General features: G+C 37.3%; 1 protein-coding gene across 3 annotated transcripts in view; it reads left to right on the forward strand.

Annotated features, from left to right (window-relative positions):
- LOC127933286 (disheveled-associated activator of morphogenesis 1) overlaps nt 1-15,456 on the forward strand; it is a 43,764-nt gene that overhangs the window by 10,636 nt on the left and 17,672 nt on the right. The window contains exons 1-3 of one of the 3 annotated variants that reach the window (XM_052530143.1): nt 400-735; nt 11,710-11,943; nt 14,124-14,213. In XM_052530143.1, the coding sequence (XP_052386103.1) occupies nt 11,758-11,943; nt 14,124-14,213 (276 nt within the window). In that variant the 5' untranslated portion in view covers nt 400-735; nt 11,710-11,757. Of the gene's footprint in view, nt 1-399; nt 736-11,709; nt 11,944-14,123; nt 14,214-15,456 lie in introns of those variants that run through there. The other 2 variants (XM_052530141.1, XM_052530142.1) reach the window with 2 other exon arrangements.

Consider the following 15,456-nt stretch of genomic DNA (forward strand, 5'->3'; position numbering starts at 1 on the left):
TTTAAGTACTTTTATTTCTTCAACTTACACACTTTATTTATTCCAGTCAGGGCAAAATTTTCAAGGCAAGTGTTTTTACGTTTTTTTTTTTTTTTATGTTTTTTTTTTTTAATAAATTATTTGTAAAAAAAAAAGAAAAAAGAAAAAAAAAATATATATATTCATTTTTGTTTGTTTGTTTGTTAATACTGCTTAGCAAGCACAATACTAGATTAGTGATTTGTTCATTATCCATGTTATTGTTTTCCTCTAACATTTCAAATCTATTTGTCACTGTACACTTATCAGCTCTGTGACTTGTGGGCAGAGTGAAACTTTACTGCTCTCCCATTGGACAGTGCAGAAAGGAGGTGTGGTGTACAGGAAGAGGGTGGTCCTACTCAGACCGGGAACATCTGTCTGTCTGTGTGTGAGTGTGGATGGTGCACTTATTCAGACTCTGAGCTCAAGCTTACAGTTGTAGTCAGATATTAAAATATTCTGACTGCTTATACTGTAAATCCAGTGGAGAATTAAACCGGAGACCGAGCTGTTTCGAAGATTCATTTTTGTGTTGATCTTGTGGAGTAGAGGGAGTTTGGCTGGCTATTTCAGGACCAGATTTGATGGTGAGAGATGTATGAGCCGTTGTGGTCTGCATGCTTCCAACACCGCAGCATTCAGGGCTGAGATCAACAAAGCTCTCACTTTCTGGATTTCATGCGACTATGTGCTCCTGACATGCCTTTCTGAGAGGTGAGCGTGCTGTCTTTGATTTAGAGAAATCAAAAATGTGAAGACATTTTAGGATGTTTGTTTCTGTTTTTCTCAGCTAGTGTAGCTGTGTTAAAGTTTGTTGTGTGGGTTGCCATGTGAAGATACATACTTGCCCTTTAGCCTCAGATGAACTAGTGTGTGTGCCTTTGTCTTTTTCGTCCCAGGCCCTTATCTAAGTGAGTCAGGTGAACAGCCGTAAAGTTCTGATCTCAACTGAGGAAGTGTTATGAATGGAATGAGACTGGTGTGCATTTTTCCTGTGGGTGTGCCATGTGACACAATTACATATTTAATCAGCTATACATAAACAAACTGTGAATGATTTCTTCATCTAATTTGTTACTGTACCTTTTGATTTATGTTTGTCCATTTTTAATGTACTCATCTGTATTAGTTGGATGTGGGTCAGAGGTTAGACATCTATGGATGTGTATGTGTATTTTGTGTGTGTGTAAACCTTTACTTTTAAGAGTGTATCTTTTTTGAGACAGTATCTTTTGTCCTTTTCAGTATAATTTTGCATTGTGATCATCACCATGGGGACATTTGAATGGTGCTTTATTAATACCTGATAACCAATATCAGCATGTGTGATTTAATATTTGCTTGTCCAATCACTGTTGAGCTCAGGGAAACTCATTATGTACTACGCTCGACCGCAATCCCCAGTACTGAAACCATGGGATTAGCACATGTAATGCAGGCTGCTGAATCACAAACGTGCCTGACAACTGCAGACTGTGAGCGTCAGCTGGATAACACTGGTTTTCTGGACTCTGGAGGAGTGTGACTCTGGGGATTCTGGCTTTAATGAGGCTATGGAATGAAGTGGGTCAGGGGTCTGTGTTTGGAAAACTATTCGACTTGCCTGCCTGATAGACAACATTTTTGCATCTTTCCTCTTTAGTTGCCTTTCTTGTTTTTTCGAAGTGCTTGAATCCCCGAGAGGTGCGGCATATGACCCCTTTGGGATAACCCTCCTACTGTCTTGATGTTATTGATCACACATATAGCCCAAGTGAGCTTAAATGTGGCTATACGGCATCTGGTATTAACAACATGCTTACTCTCTATCTAACTTAACAGGAACATAGGCTAGATAATGGTCATATGTGGGTGTTTGACGTGACTTGTTTTTTTGTTGTAGTTTTTTGACATTTTTAGGTTATCTTGCATGATTTAATAAATGCATAGATGAGAATCTTAATATTTTCTCTCTTAAATAAAATTATATTTAAACTAAATATAAAAAATGTCTACATTTATTATTGTTGTTTTTTTTCCAATTAATCTTGTATGTTCATGCAAAATACGACAGTTACATTAGTTTTATGTTCTCTAAATTCCCTTTCACACTGCACGTCGGACCCGGCATATTGCCGGAACATTGCCGGGTCACCTTCTGTGTGAAAGCAACCACGTCCCGGGATTGATTCCGGCATTGAACCCGGGTCGGGGACCTAGTAACATTGCCAGGTTCAACCCGGGATGCTGTGTGAACAAAAGCCATATCTAATGCTGTGTCGAAGTGATGACATGCGTTATCGCGTGACTCTTTTACTGGTTGTTTTGAAGGAAGATCAATGTTTGCGCCGAAAAAATATGTGCAAACTGTAGTGAAGCAGAGATCAGTTAGTTCCTCACTTTCCGCGCTGACGCCGAGATCCTTTGCTTGCTTCAGTGAAAGTATAACGTGCCTAATGTTTTCGACTCGTACATTACACGTCACGCCCTGATGTCACGTGTCGTTATGGTATCTTTATGAGTTGTGTGTGAAAGCACGCACATATCCCGGGTAATCACTGGCAGTGTGAAAGTGCAAAATCTAGCGACCCGGGAACAATTGCCGGAACACTTTAGCCGTGTATTTGACGGAATGGCAGTGTGAAAGGGGCTATAAGTTGGCTAAGCTTTATGACATTCACACAACAATGAACCCCCGAACTGCTCCCCAGGTGCCACAGAACGTGGCTGCCCGCTGCTCTGGGTGTGTGTTCACTATGTGTGTGTGTGCGTGTTCACTACTGTGTGTGTGCACTTGGATGGGATAAATACAGAGCACAAATTATGAGTATGGGACACCATACTTGGCCACTTGGTCACTTCACTCACTCACATGGTGGATGAATCTCGCACATGCCAATAACAGATTTAGCATCACTTTGATTAGGTCAGCAGGGATCAATACTGTAACTTGCCATTAGGAACATTGGCTTTTGACTGCTGGATGACAGACCAAAGGCCAGGATTTGTTTTGTAGCTGGTCCTAGACTGGCCTGAGAGCTGCACTGAATGACCTCCATTATGTAAACTCTAAAATGGAAACCCATTCACTCTTCTGCCGGCCCAGTGATCAAGGCTTCCAGAGTTATGGATTAGCTTTTAATGAGAGAGAGGCAGAAAATTACAGACAATGTCTCAAGCCTATGGAGCTGTTGGTTTAGAGTTAGTTTCATGACTGTGTTTGATATCAGAGCACTGATGAAGATGGATTTTTTTCAGTGCAGATGAGACGGGCACAAGATAAATGGCACAGGGGGAGAAAATGTCACAGAGAAAATAAGGAAAGACAGACTAACAGCCACACACTCATTAGATTATTCACTGAGGTCTGTTGTTAAAGTGCTGTTGTCTTCCCTAGGGTAAGAGCTCTTTAGGTCATATCCTGGAAGAGATATGACTGTTGGCTACATCATGGGACCTCAAAATCCTGCTTCATCTGTCCACACAATTGCAGTGCAATTATGTTATTATGGAGCTCCAGTGCTTGAGAGATGTTTGCTCTGGGATGTATGCATTAGTGCTGGTTTGGTTTAAAGGCGCAGTATCTTAGGACTGTCTTTGAAGGCCTTCAATATGCTCTTTGCAATCGAATAGCATTAGAATGCTACTGTTCAAAAGTTTGGGATTTTTGTGAAATATTATAGCAATTTAAAATAGCTTTTCTATTATTACAAATGTACTTTTATTTCTCTGATTGCAAAACTGAATTTTCATCAACCATTACTCCAGTCACACATTCTATCTGTTGAATATTTTTATAGAACTTCAATAATTTTTTTTTAAGATTCTTTAATAATTAGAAAGCATTTTTTTTATGTATTATGTAACAATTTATTTAATGATATAAAAACGTCTTTTTTGTCACTTTGATCAATGTAATGCATATTTATTGACATTTCAAATTTAAACAAATGTAAATTATTTTAAGACTACATATTCAAATATCTTGTTCCTATTATAACCGTCGCACCAGCAGAGAAAGAAAATGCAAATTACCCATGAGCAGTACATTTCCCATGACATCACTTGAGTTGTGTGCCTCTTTGAGAACCCTCTCTTTTACTAATTCAGCCGCCCAAAATCTTTAGATGGTGCTTTAAATGCGGTGAGACTGTTAATGACAGCGATTACAACTCTTTAAAGCAACACAAAGCTGAAACAGGCACACTTGTCTTTCCATGTACTGTATTTAAAAAATGCACATATTTTAATAATCTTTAGAATGCTTTACTTGCAAGCTATGCATGTAAGATTGTTCATTCCATTGGCGATTGACCGATAAACAAATAGTGATCCGGTCTCCTCCCCATTCAGCTGTTTGCAGTGAAAAGCAACAACAAGCTAGACAGACATACTGACGACAACTGAAGACAAAGAGCTCTGTGATCTGAAGTGGTGGAAGTGTTGATGACCACGGTTACCAATATTTGTGCGAAACTTGAAATTTCAGTTTCTACTTTTAGTTTATTTATCTTACGATCTGTGTGTAGATTGAGGATAATAAGATTTTTTTCATTTCATAGCTCTTCAAGGCCAACCGAACCCTTCTGTCACAGCGTATAAAAGCAATCAACATCCTGCCATTGTTCAAGTTCTAGTCATCAGATGTCCTGATTTGAATGACTGTTAGTATATAAGCAGCGAGCTGCTCTACAGATGGCCTAAACATGCCACAATGCTATTCAGAGAAGGATCAAATGTACAGTGGCCACAAAAAAGGTCACTTTTGAATACTGAAGTCACATTTAATATGTCTGAATGTCACTGCAGATATCAAGTGTCAAACCAAGTGGCATCTACAGAAGTAACATCCCTTTTCTGAAGTGTGCATATATTTTTTCCCCATTGTATCATGTTTGCTCTCAACTTTCATTCTTGAAACCATTCGTTTGAAATGTGCTAAAGAAGTGTAAACGTGCTTCCTGATTTTAATGAATTCCCTTAATTCCCTGACTCATGATCCAGCATGGGAATTGCTTCTCGGTGCAGGATCAATACAGTCATTCATAAAGATCGAAATTTGCTTACATAAAGAGGCCTGGCCACCAGGGTGGAGCACGGACATATGAGGGCCGGGCTCTCGTGGATTAGCTCCACTGGTGTATGACAGAGAGAGATATTTCATAAGACAAGTGGGTTATGTAGTCATTTTCATGCCAGTTGCTGCACGGACATGCACACTGCTTGAGATTTACCTTCCTTCAGATGTTCCCTTCCACTTTTCTTGAATGTGATTGTTGTCAGGATTCACTTTTATAATCACTATATGCTTTTATAACTGATATGTGCATGTTTTTTGTAGTGAAATATCAGTCTTGCCGTGGGTAGACCTTGATTTTAGTCTCCTGGGACTGACCTCTAATAGAGACGGTACAAGGTTCGCAGAACTTGATACCATTCCCCTCCAACAATTTATCTGAATTGCTTTCGAAAAGGATGCTGGGAGTATCTGGACAAGTGCTTAATGCTGTGAGTTAATGTTAACCATTCTAAGTTTTTTTTTCTAAGTTTAAGTTTTTTACTTTTATATTTTATTTCAGCTTTATTTCAATTAACAGGGTTAGGGTTAGGGTTAAACCCTAACCTTTTTTAAATAGTTATAGATTTAGGTAACTACTACAACACTCTAAGGGATGCATGTCAAATGAAATTGACTTGAGTTGTAGTTGCCTGAATTTGTTAAACAGGCTTTTTTTTCAGTTGACAGACATCCATATAGAAAATACAAGCTTATACAACTTATACAAGCTTATACAACAGTTTTATGTCTTTTACAAGCACAGCGAGACTTATTTCAGTTGGGCTTCGGGAAAGATATCGTTTTTTTTTAGGATAAAATGTTGAGTTCATAGCACATATTTGCTTTCATTTAGGCTAGCTGCTGATTCTGTTACTATTTTAGTTGTAAATGTTTGAGTCACCTGTCTCGGTACAGACTGTGGTGACCCATAAGCAAATGAGCTGAAAGATGAGGAGCCGACTGTTGTTTTTTTTATACGTTCACACATTTGTTGGTTTTGTAATAATAACTTTCCTGCACTAGTCTTTTTATTTTTTTATTTTTTATAAAGATGTTTACATTTCAGGGGTTTCCCAGGATGTAAAGATTATTTTGCTCCCAAAATGGGATTTGAATTACCAGTTTTTATTTTGACATTTGTCATATAAGCTCCTGCATTGTATGTGTTTTGAATAAAGGAAGAGAATATTTGCTTAGCGGTGTTTGTGGATCATAGTTTGGATCAGACCTTGTGAACAAGGACATCTAGCAGCCGCACGATTAAAATCTTCCACTTGTTAATGATATACTGGGATACTGTGTGCTTGCATTATTCACTTAAAAACAAAACAAACAAAAAAAATCGCAAATAAATAAGTAAATAAAAACATTTATGTGATGTGATGTGGGCATGTTTTCATGAGATTCACTAATCTGCTAAATGAATAAATGTTGCTGAGAACATCTTGGTTCTCAAAGCTTGCTGTCATGTAAAAATTAAAATAAGCAACCTAAAATACCACAAACCAAGACACAGTTTATGTTGTTTTTAATTTCAAGGTGATCTAATAATAGACATGGTATCCATTCTTATGGTGTGAAGTGTGTGGTCCTTGCCCACTGATCGTTGGACCAACTGGTCAGGCCGGAGCTATTTTCACACCAAGAAATAAACCCATGGTGAGAAAATTCCCAGCCTTGAGAACAGCTGTGTCTGGTCTGCTGGGTTATCGCTGATAAATAGTTACAGTGTGAGAATTGAGATTCTCTTCCACATTGGGGAAAAAAATCACACAAGGCTGTGTTAGTGTGAAAATCCAGATTGTTGACATGGCCAAGTGAATCATTCATTTCAGCGCTCCGAGAAAAAAAAAAAACGCAGAGGAGTTTCCTCCTGTCTTCCTTCCTTCCTTCCTTCCTTTTTTCTCTTTCTCATCTGTGAGCCTTGGTTTTACATTTAAATCTTGTTTGAGTTGAATGAGTTTACTTTCTTTGAGAATACAGTTGAAGGTTCGTTGCATTCATACTAATTTACTTATATTTTTCATTAACATGACCGATGTTTTCTACTGTAGCTTTTCTGGCATCAAACTTTTTTCTCTAATCAGACACGTAATAACATAACAAAATGCTGACAAAACTGTTTTTTTTTAAATGGATACTGTGTATGCATCCTTATAACCTAATAAGCTGAGGCAATAATCAACCACACTCATGTAGAATATCCTTCATAGATTTCAAAAGCATTGGAAGTTTCATTTGATTTTTAGTAAATCGTTCTGAAGATTCCTCTCAAAGAAACCAGTCCTAATGAGATTATACAATTCATTTAAATATCAAAGTGTTCACAGATGTTCTTGCATGTAAATAAGCATTCAGTTAAATGTTCTTTTGTATTATTATTGTTCAATTCCGTTAGATAAATCGTCTTATTTAGTTTTATTAGTTGTTTTAATTTCATAATCATAATTGTTTTTGGTCCGCCCCTTCTTTATCCTCATAATTTCCTGTCAGTTCTCCACCGTCTTCTAAATAAAAGATGCAAAAGCCTCTTAAAATAAAATTTTATATTTTTATTCCGATGGTTGTATAATTACAAATTGAAAATTGATGGAATCATTTTTAGCTTTTTCTTTTCTCAAATGAGCTGCAGACAAACATTCAGTGATTCAGTGGTCAAACCGCATGGTAGATCATGTTGAGCATGGCCGTTGAAGTCTGTGTTTGGGTATGATGGAAACTATAAACCTGCTCTGCAGGGTCAAGTACACAGAGCAGATTTTACACAAACATACGTACTATAAACTCCAGCCTAATCTTGAAGCCATTTAAGCCTTTATGCCCCTGTTCTTCTAAAGGGAAACATCTGGTCACTTTGAGCTTCTGGGACTGATCGTAATTTCAGAGTGAAGTTTATGTTTGACGACTTTGGGGTCATGATGGCCTTAGCGCTAGAGCTCAGACTGGTCTACTCATTAAAACAGAACTGGATGAAGATAAAGTTGGGCACAGTAACTTTCTTAGTTACTCCTAATATGAAAGGGAAGATGAGCACGGTTCAGTATTGAGAGGTCAGTTTCATTGTGTGAGGTCTGAGGATAAAGACTACAGACAGACACGTATGCGAGTGTGTATTTTGTTTTATTAAATCTTAGACATCTGGGGATGTTGATGAAACAAAGTAATGTTGTGGCTGAGTGAAATGTAGTCATTTGGCAGCCACTTGTATTATGAAGAGGCACAAACTACAAGGATAGTACCTTGGAGTACAAAAAAAATTTTAAATACAAAATTACCATTTTGTTCCAAAGAACCAAGTTTTGTTAAAAGTTCATTCATCCCAAAAAGGATATAAAAAGTGGTTCATGCACTATATTTCAAATCGTCTTATGCCATACGATAGCTTTGTGTGAAGAACATACCATATGTCTTGATGTGCAGAAGCTCAAATTTTAGACTTTTTTTTTATTTATTTCTGTTTTACAATTTACTACTTTCACTGTGGTTACACTGTAAAAAATATTGTGATTTTACTAGGGGTGTGCCGGTTTCAGAATTGGTGATGACGGTTATGACTTGAGTCAAATGTGACGGTTCATAACATAACCGTCGGTGGGGGGTGGGGGGGGGGTAGCGTGTTTCATTTTGTTTCATATTGTCTCGCCACCATGCTAGTGGATCTGCCGTAGAGTCATTTGGTTGATCTTGGAGATAGCGGGTTAACTCCGTTTCAGCGCGTTTTCAGCTCTGATCGGTAAAGGGGCAGAGATTTCAGACCTCCGTTTATTAAGGAGATCTGTCACAAAACTCATCATCCGCGCCAAAGTTTTTTGAGCAAATTTCAAAGCCGCACCCGCCCGCCATCCGCTGATTGTTTTGCGGTCTATGCTTTGCTGATGCGAGCCGCAAAAAAAAAAAAAAGCCCTTGTCTGTTCTAGAAAGGATGCAGCAAAGATATTTAATGCTAATGTATGAGGCATAGGCCTACGCTGAGTTTCATTACGATGAGATGCGCTCTAGTTCACAGTGCAGTGCAAGAGCGCGGCGCGCTGGTGCTTCCATGTCACGGTTATCATTGTCTGCTATATTTGCTTTTTATTTACTAAAATACATGCAATTGGTTGATGAAACATCTATTAAAATTAAGATAAAATTTGTTCAAAACGAAATTCGTTTTTAAGAAAGGTTTATTACAAAGCAAAATTTAATGAAGTGGTAAATATCATGTCTGACGATTTACAAAACTTCATTAAGTGGTAAAAACCATGTCTCCCGATATATTGCGCATCTGATGATCCTATCTAAAAAATGAAAAAAAAATTTGATAAAAAATGTTTGTAAAAAATATTTTAGTGACACGGTTTTGGCGGTTATAAAGTTCTAATGACGGTGTTCAACTATAACCGCCGGTCTCACGGTTATATACTAACCGTCACACCCCTAGATTTTACGACACAGAGCCGTTGTTAACTGAGAAGCTGCGCAAATCCATGTAAATGTTCAGCGTTTATTTGCGCATCTTCTCAATTAACAATATGTTGGTTTATTAAGATTAGATCAGTTAATGAAATTTAAGTCTGTAAAACCTAAAATGTTGCTACCATATTTTTAAAAGTGAAGTTCTAGCAAACACAGCTAGAACACGTAATGTACACGTAAATGTCACAAGATTTTTTTTTTTTTACAGTGTATAGCTCATGGATTGGCCTTTTTGGTGTTCAAACCAAAAAACTATTATTTCCCATTTTAGATCACATATTACACCACCCTATCTTGGTTTTTGTAAAAACAACAGTTGTTTACTGTTGAGAGTAAAAAAGAAAACAAACAGCTGAAATTCATCAAGATCTAATATTTAAATTTAAATAATAATGAAAATAATTTTGTTGCTTTAGCATTTTTGCTTAATCTGATTTATCCACTATTAAAATGCAATATTCTCATGCAGTTGCCTTTAACCGATAGACACAGATCCTCTTAAATTGCCACCTTAAGTTGGAATTATAAGGTTCTATCTGTATTCTGAGCGGTTTTGAGATATTAAGCTTCTTAGATTTTGCATTCCGTATACTTTACAGATAGAATGTTTTTGTTGTCATAGTAAAAAAGTATCAACATGTACACAACTTAAACGGGTCATATGATGCTTTTATAGATCATTATGTTGTGTTTTTGGACACTTAAGATTGCTGACTCCACTGTGATGTGACCCAGTCTCTCCTTCTCTCTATCTCACGTGCACGCACTCATGCGCACACACACGTGCAAAACTCCACATTTGAACAGTCAATAGCAAATATTTAAACTAATAACAAGTGCCTATAAATAACTAATAATAACTAATAATTAGAAGTGCCAGATTGTTGTAGCAACGTCAGAATTACCTCCTCACCTAGGTTCATGAAACGGTCGTCCATAAAATGTGTTGCTGTTCTGCTGCTATTTGTAAGTAATCTTAAAGATTCCTAAATGCGTCTACTTTTGGAAGGCCAAATAAAGTGCCTTCCCTGGTTGATGTGGTCGTGCTCGTACGAGTGTGCGCACTGAGAACAAGCATTAGACTGGCTGCAGTTCTTCTAACGGTTAGAAATTTCAGAACCTGCGCAATGCTCCTTTAAGGATATTACTTGTAATGCACATTATAAACAAGGTTTAGTGGCAAAATTGTTTGTTTTCTTTCTGTAAAGTAATTCACATATAAGAGCATCTAATAGTGTAAAATGATAGCTCATTGCTTTTATAGCTGTTTTTTCTGTATACCTACCGCTTTGCATGTTGAATCATGCTGCTGTGTATTGCTGGAGTTAATGAGGTTTATGTGAGTGTTGTATTGGGTAATAAGATCATACAGTGCTGTCATCTAACTGCACAAACACAAATTGACAATCCAACATCTCAAAGGCTGCACTGAATTGAAAAATAAAGTAAAAACAATAATATTCTGAAATATCACTACAATTTAAAATAACTGTTTTCTAAATATATATCGTATACATGTATTTTATTCCCTTGAGGGCAATTTTTTTAATTTTCAGTAGTAATTACTCTTTAGTGTCACATGATCCTTCAGAAATCATTCTAATGTACTGATTTGTTGCTCAAGAAACAATTCTTGTCATTCTCTTATCATTGATACTGTTTTTCAAGATTCTTTGATTAATATAAAGTTAAAAATAACTGCATTTAATTGAAATTTTTATTTGTAGCAGTGTAAAAGGTTTTACTGTTGTTTTTTATCAATGTAATTTATCCTTGCTGAATAAAAATAGGAACTTCTTTAATAAATTAATGACCAAAAACTTATGAATTCTAGTGTGACTGTGCAAAGTATAACCAAAGCCTTGATTATGATTCATTTCAGTGAGATTTTATGCACCAATACAGATATTTTGCATATTGCTACAGGTCTTCAGTTGGAGGTCCAGTGTAACCTGTTAGTCAGGAGTATACTCAATACATTAACATTTTAGTTTGAATACATTACACATCATATGTGACAGCCCTGGTTGGCAGTATGATTTTCAGTCATGTTGTTTTGTGTGGAGCTCTGTCTCAGCATAGCCGTCCATATTTTCAGTGAACTAAGTGAAATTATTCCCGGTGTTTTTTTTTTTTTTTACCTTTGTTACCCCTCCTCATTTTCTCTCCTTGTTTCTTTTTTTCTTGGACAGGGGGTCATAGCTAAAGTGAGACACATTTGACTGGCTGGGCCTTTGGCCATGATGGCCCCACGTAAGCGAGGAGGGCGGGGCCTGTCATTACTCTGTTGCTGTCTAAAGAAGAGCGACCATCCCGAGATCACCTACCGCATCCGCCATGACAGCAACTTCACACTGCAAGCCATGGAGCCCACCCTGCCCATGCCCCCCACCGAGGAACTGGATGCCATGTTCTCTGAACTGGTGGTATGTGCTGTACCATGACCTCCATATGCTTTCCCTTGTTTTATTTATTTTAAAATAATCATTCATAAAATTCAAAAAGATTGAAGCGAATTACAAAGGTGTTCACAGTGGGCTGTGTTTACATTAATCTTGCATCGTAAAAGCATTCTAAGATGAAGTGAAATTACATGACTCAGCTGAACGCACAAGCACTCTTTAGGACTCTTCTTCATGAGCATTCTAGAGATTTAGATTAGAGTGCCAGAGGAATCGTGATGCATTCTGAAAATCTAAGAATCAATGCACGAATCGATTCTGCATCGATTTATCGTCCCAGCCCTAATGGTAGGTGGATGGAAGGGTGGGTAGATTGATGGATAAGGAGATGGATCAATGGATAGATGGGTAGATATGTTGAAAGATTGGTAGAGGAATAGATGGCTGAGTGTGTGGATGGCTGGATGGATGATTAAGTATATATGTAGGTGGATGGACGGATAGGTAGATAGAGACCTCATTGTAGTTTAACTTTAATTTGGTTTATGTGTTTTATTAAACTTTCTATTGAGGCTTGATTCTGTAGATCATTGGACACAAGCCACTTTTAAAGTCAAATCTGGTCTTTGGTTTTGTCAAACATTATATTGGCAGGCATGTTAAGGATAACTTATTAAAACAGTCTTTCATTCCATTATGGGTTATCTCCATTGAATTTTTTGCTAAGACAGAAAATACAGAGTTCATATGGATGCAAGCCCACATGGCCAAAAATCACAAATCGAGCCTGTTAAGTGGTTTCATATAAAAAAAAAAAAAAAAAAAAAAAAAATCCCATCAGAATAGTTAGAAAAATGCTTGTTCTTCAGTTGAGCACTGGTTTGCTCTACCATTCCTCCATTTGTGGAGTAAATCAGTTCTTATCTTGGACTCCATAATATGGGGAATCCAAGTATCCTCTACTAATGGTCCAGTAAAGAGTGTTAGACAGTGTATGTTCCCTCATTAGCTCTGCAGACTCCATTGAGTAGGAGAATGTCTGTATGTCTCATGCCCACCAGCGCGTGACCAGCAGGCAATTGGCACAGATGGGCTCATGGATGACTTCCATGCGCCAGACTCCATCCCATACGCAGCCTGTCCCCTGCTGAGTCTTTGAGGATTCATAGTGAGCCATAGCTGAGGCATCAATCAGTGTCATGTTGACTTGATTAAACAGGAAAATGCTTCTAGCACGCTTTTGATTTTGTGTCTGTTTGAGGTGAGAAAGCAGTCCTCATGAAGTTGAAAGATAGCTGCTTCTATCTAAATGGCTTTTAGTGAGTGTTGAGGGATAGCAGAACAAAATCTCAGGTTCAGGGTTTTCCTGCAGAGACATAAACAGGTAGAAAGTATGAGATAACAGTCTGGACATGATCAGATTTTGACCTGCCTGCTTCTGCAATAGATGTGGTGTCTGGATGTGATGTTCTCTCTCCAGAATCTCTGCTTAAATATACATGAGTACATACTAGTTGGATTATACGATTTGCCTGTATTTATCATTCTTTTTATCCTCATTATTTCCTTATGCAGCCTGTTAAAGTGGTCTCATGTGCCTCTCACATGACGTTAATAAACATGTGCCCAAACATCTGGACTGAATATGACCAACTCAGGCCAGAACTGCATCATGGGAATGTACGGAGGTCACAGGATTGTACAGGCATTAATTGATGGTTTACATGACTAAATGTTTTGTTGGCCATGAAGAAACAAGGACTCTCTATCTCTCACATGATTGTGGGAAATTAACCCCCGCCTGAGGGTCAGTGATATCCAGAGGCTGAAGCCAGAATTTAAGTCATGTTGGTTTTGTCAGGTCTTTTTGCTGACTGGATAGGATGCCTGTTTGTGTGTCACTGCCAAATCGAATATCAGTTTGTTGTTTGTTTTTCATTAATTATTAATTAATTCATTTGTACATTTTACATTCCTTTACATTAATTCATTTTTTGTCTATATCTCTCTGTCTGTCTCTGTCTAAATGTACGTATTTATGAATTTATTTAATACCTATTTTTTTATTTGCATAAATATAATACATATTCAGTACCACAATATTATTTTAGATTATGTTACAAATAAGAAACCTAAAGTGTAAATTTTAGGCATTTAATGGTAATACTATGTGACAAAAACATTTTTCCCTCCTTCTTCCACAGGATGAGCTGGATCTCACAGAAAAACATAGAGAGGCCATGTTTGCCCTTCCTGCCGAGAAGAAATGGCACATCTACTGTAGCAAGAAAAAGGTAAGAAATTAGAACTGGAAGAGACTAGGCAGGGACTCCCCGGCACGGATACGTTTAGCATTTTCTGAAAGACCTGAACATATAGCCTGGCATTGACCACACATAGCAGTTTCCTAAAACAACTCTGTTTCCTGTGGAGACATTTCATCTGACTTGACTGTAGAGTTTGAAACTGAACAGGTAAATGTATGAACACATCTCGGTCGTACTGTACATCCAAAAAAGGATCTAAAGTAAATGCTGCTGCTCTAGAACAGGCTTGGCTTTGGGACAGAGAAGTGCTGTTTAGTGCAAGGGTTTATTTTCACAATACGTGTTATATGAGTCTGAGGAGTGAGAGGTAACAGAACCCAGGCTGCACTGTCACACTTTGTAAACCCTCATTTATAGGAGCCCTTTACACCAGTGGAACTAAAGAGCAAACAACACAGCAGTGGTCTGGGGTTTCTCTACAGCAGCTGGAGTGCATGAGCAGTTACCTGGTCACAAGTCACGACCCACCAGGGGAGCGCTCTTCAGCTGCTGACCTAGTGTCCTGTAAAAAAAATAAAAAATAAAAATAATACTGTCAGTCATTATGATGTTAGGAATGAAGTTTATTCTCATTCATATATTAAAGCAAACATTTATGTTGATGTTCTGTGTGATGGATCAAGGCTTTGTAAGCTTATACACTGGTAGAGATGGACTTTCAGTTAAATTTCTGGCTAAAGAGGATAGTTCAGCTAAAAAAGTAACACCCTCATGTCCCTCCAAACATATGACTTTCGTTCTTTCATGGAACACAAAAGAAGATATACATTTTTTTATAAATTGTATTTTTATTCATACAGTGAAATTTAGAGGGGTTTAGATTTCAATGTGTGTTCTTTTGTGTTCACCAGAAAAAAATACTTGTAGTCATGTTAGTTTTGTCTCGTCTTGTGGCCGTTTAATCTACTTCTATGGAAGGCAGTTTCCACCACAGGATAATTTTTATTTTAAAGGTTTGTGACTTGTTTCACAATTCTGACTTTTTTCTCACAATTGCAAATTTATTTCTCAAAATTCACACTTTTTTCATTTCAGAAAAAAAGTCTAAATTGTGAGATATAATCTTGCAATTCTTACTTTCTCACAATTTTGACTTTTTACTGACAATTCCAAGTGTATTCTGACTTTATTTCTTGCATTTGCGAGTTTATAAATTGAAATTGTGAGATACAAAATTGGGTCACAATTGGGAGATGTTAAAGAGCCAGTA

This window comes from Carassius gibelio, chromosome A17 (assembly GCF_023724105.1).
Source record: "Carassius gibelio isolate Cgi1373 ecotype wild population from Czech Republic chromosome A17, carGib1.2-hapl.c, whole genome shotgun sequence".
In the NCBI taxonomy this organism is placed as follows: Eukaryota; Metazoa; Chordata; class Actinopteri; order Cypriniformes; family Cyprinidae; genus Carassius; species Carassius gibelio.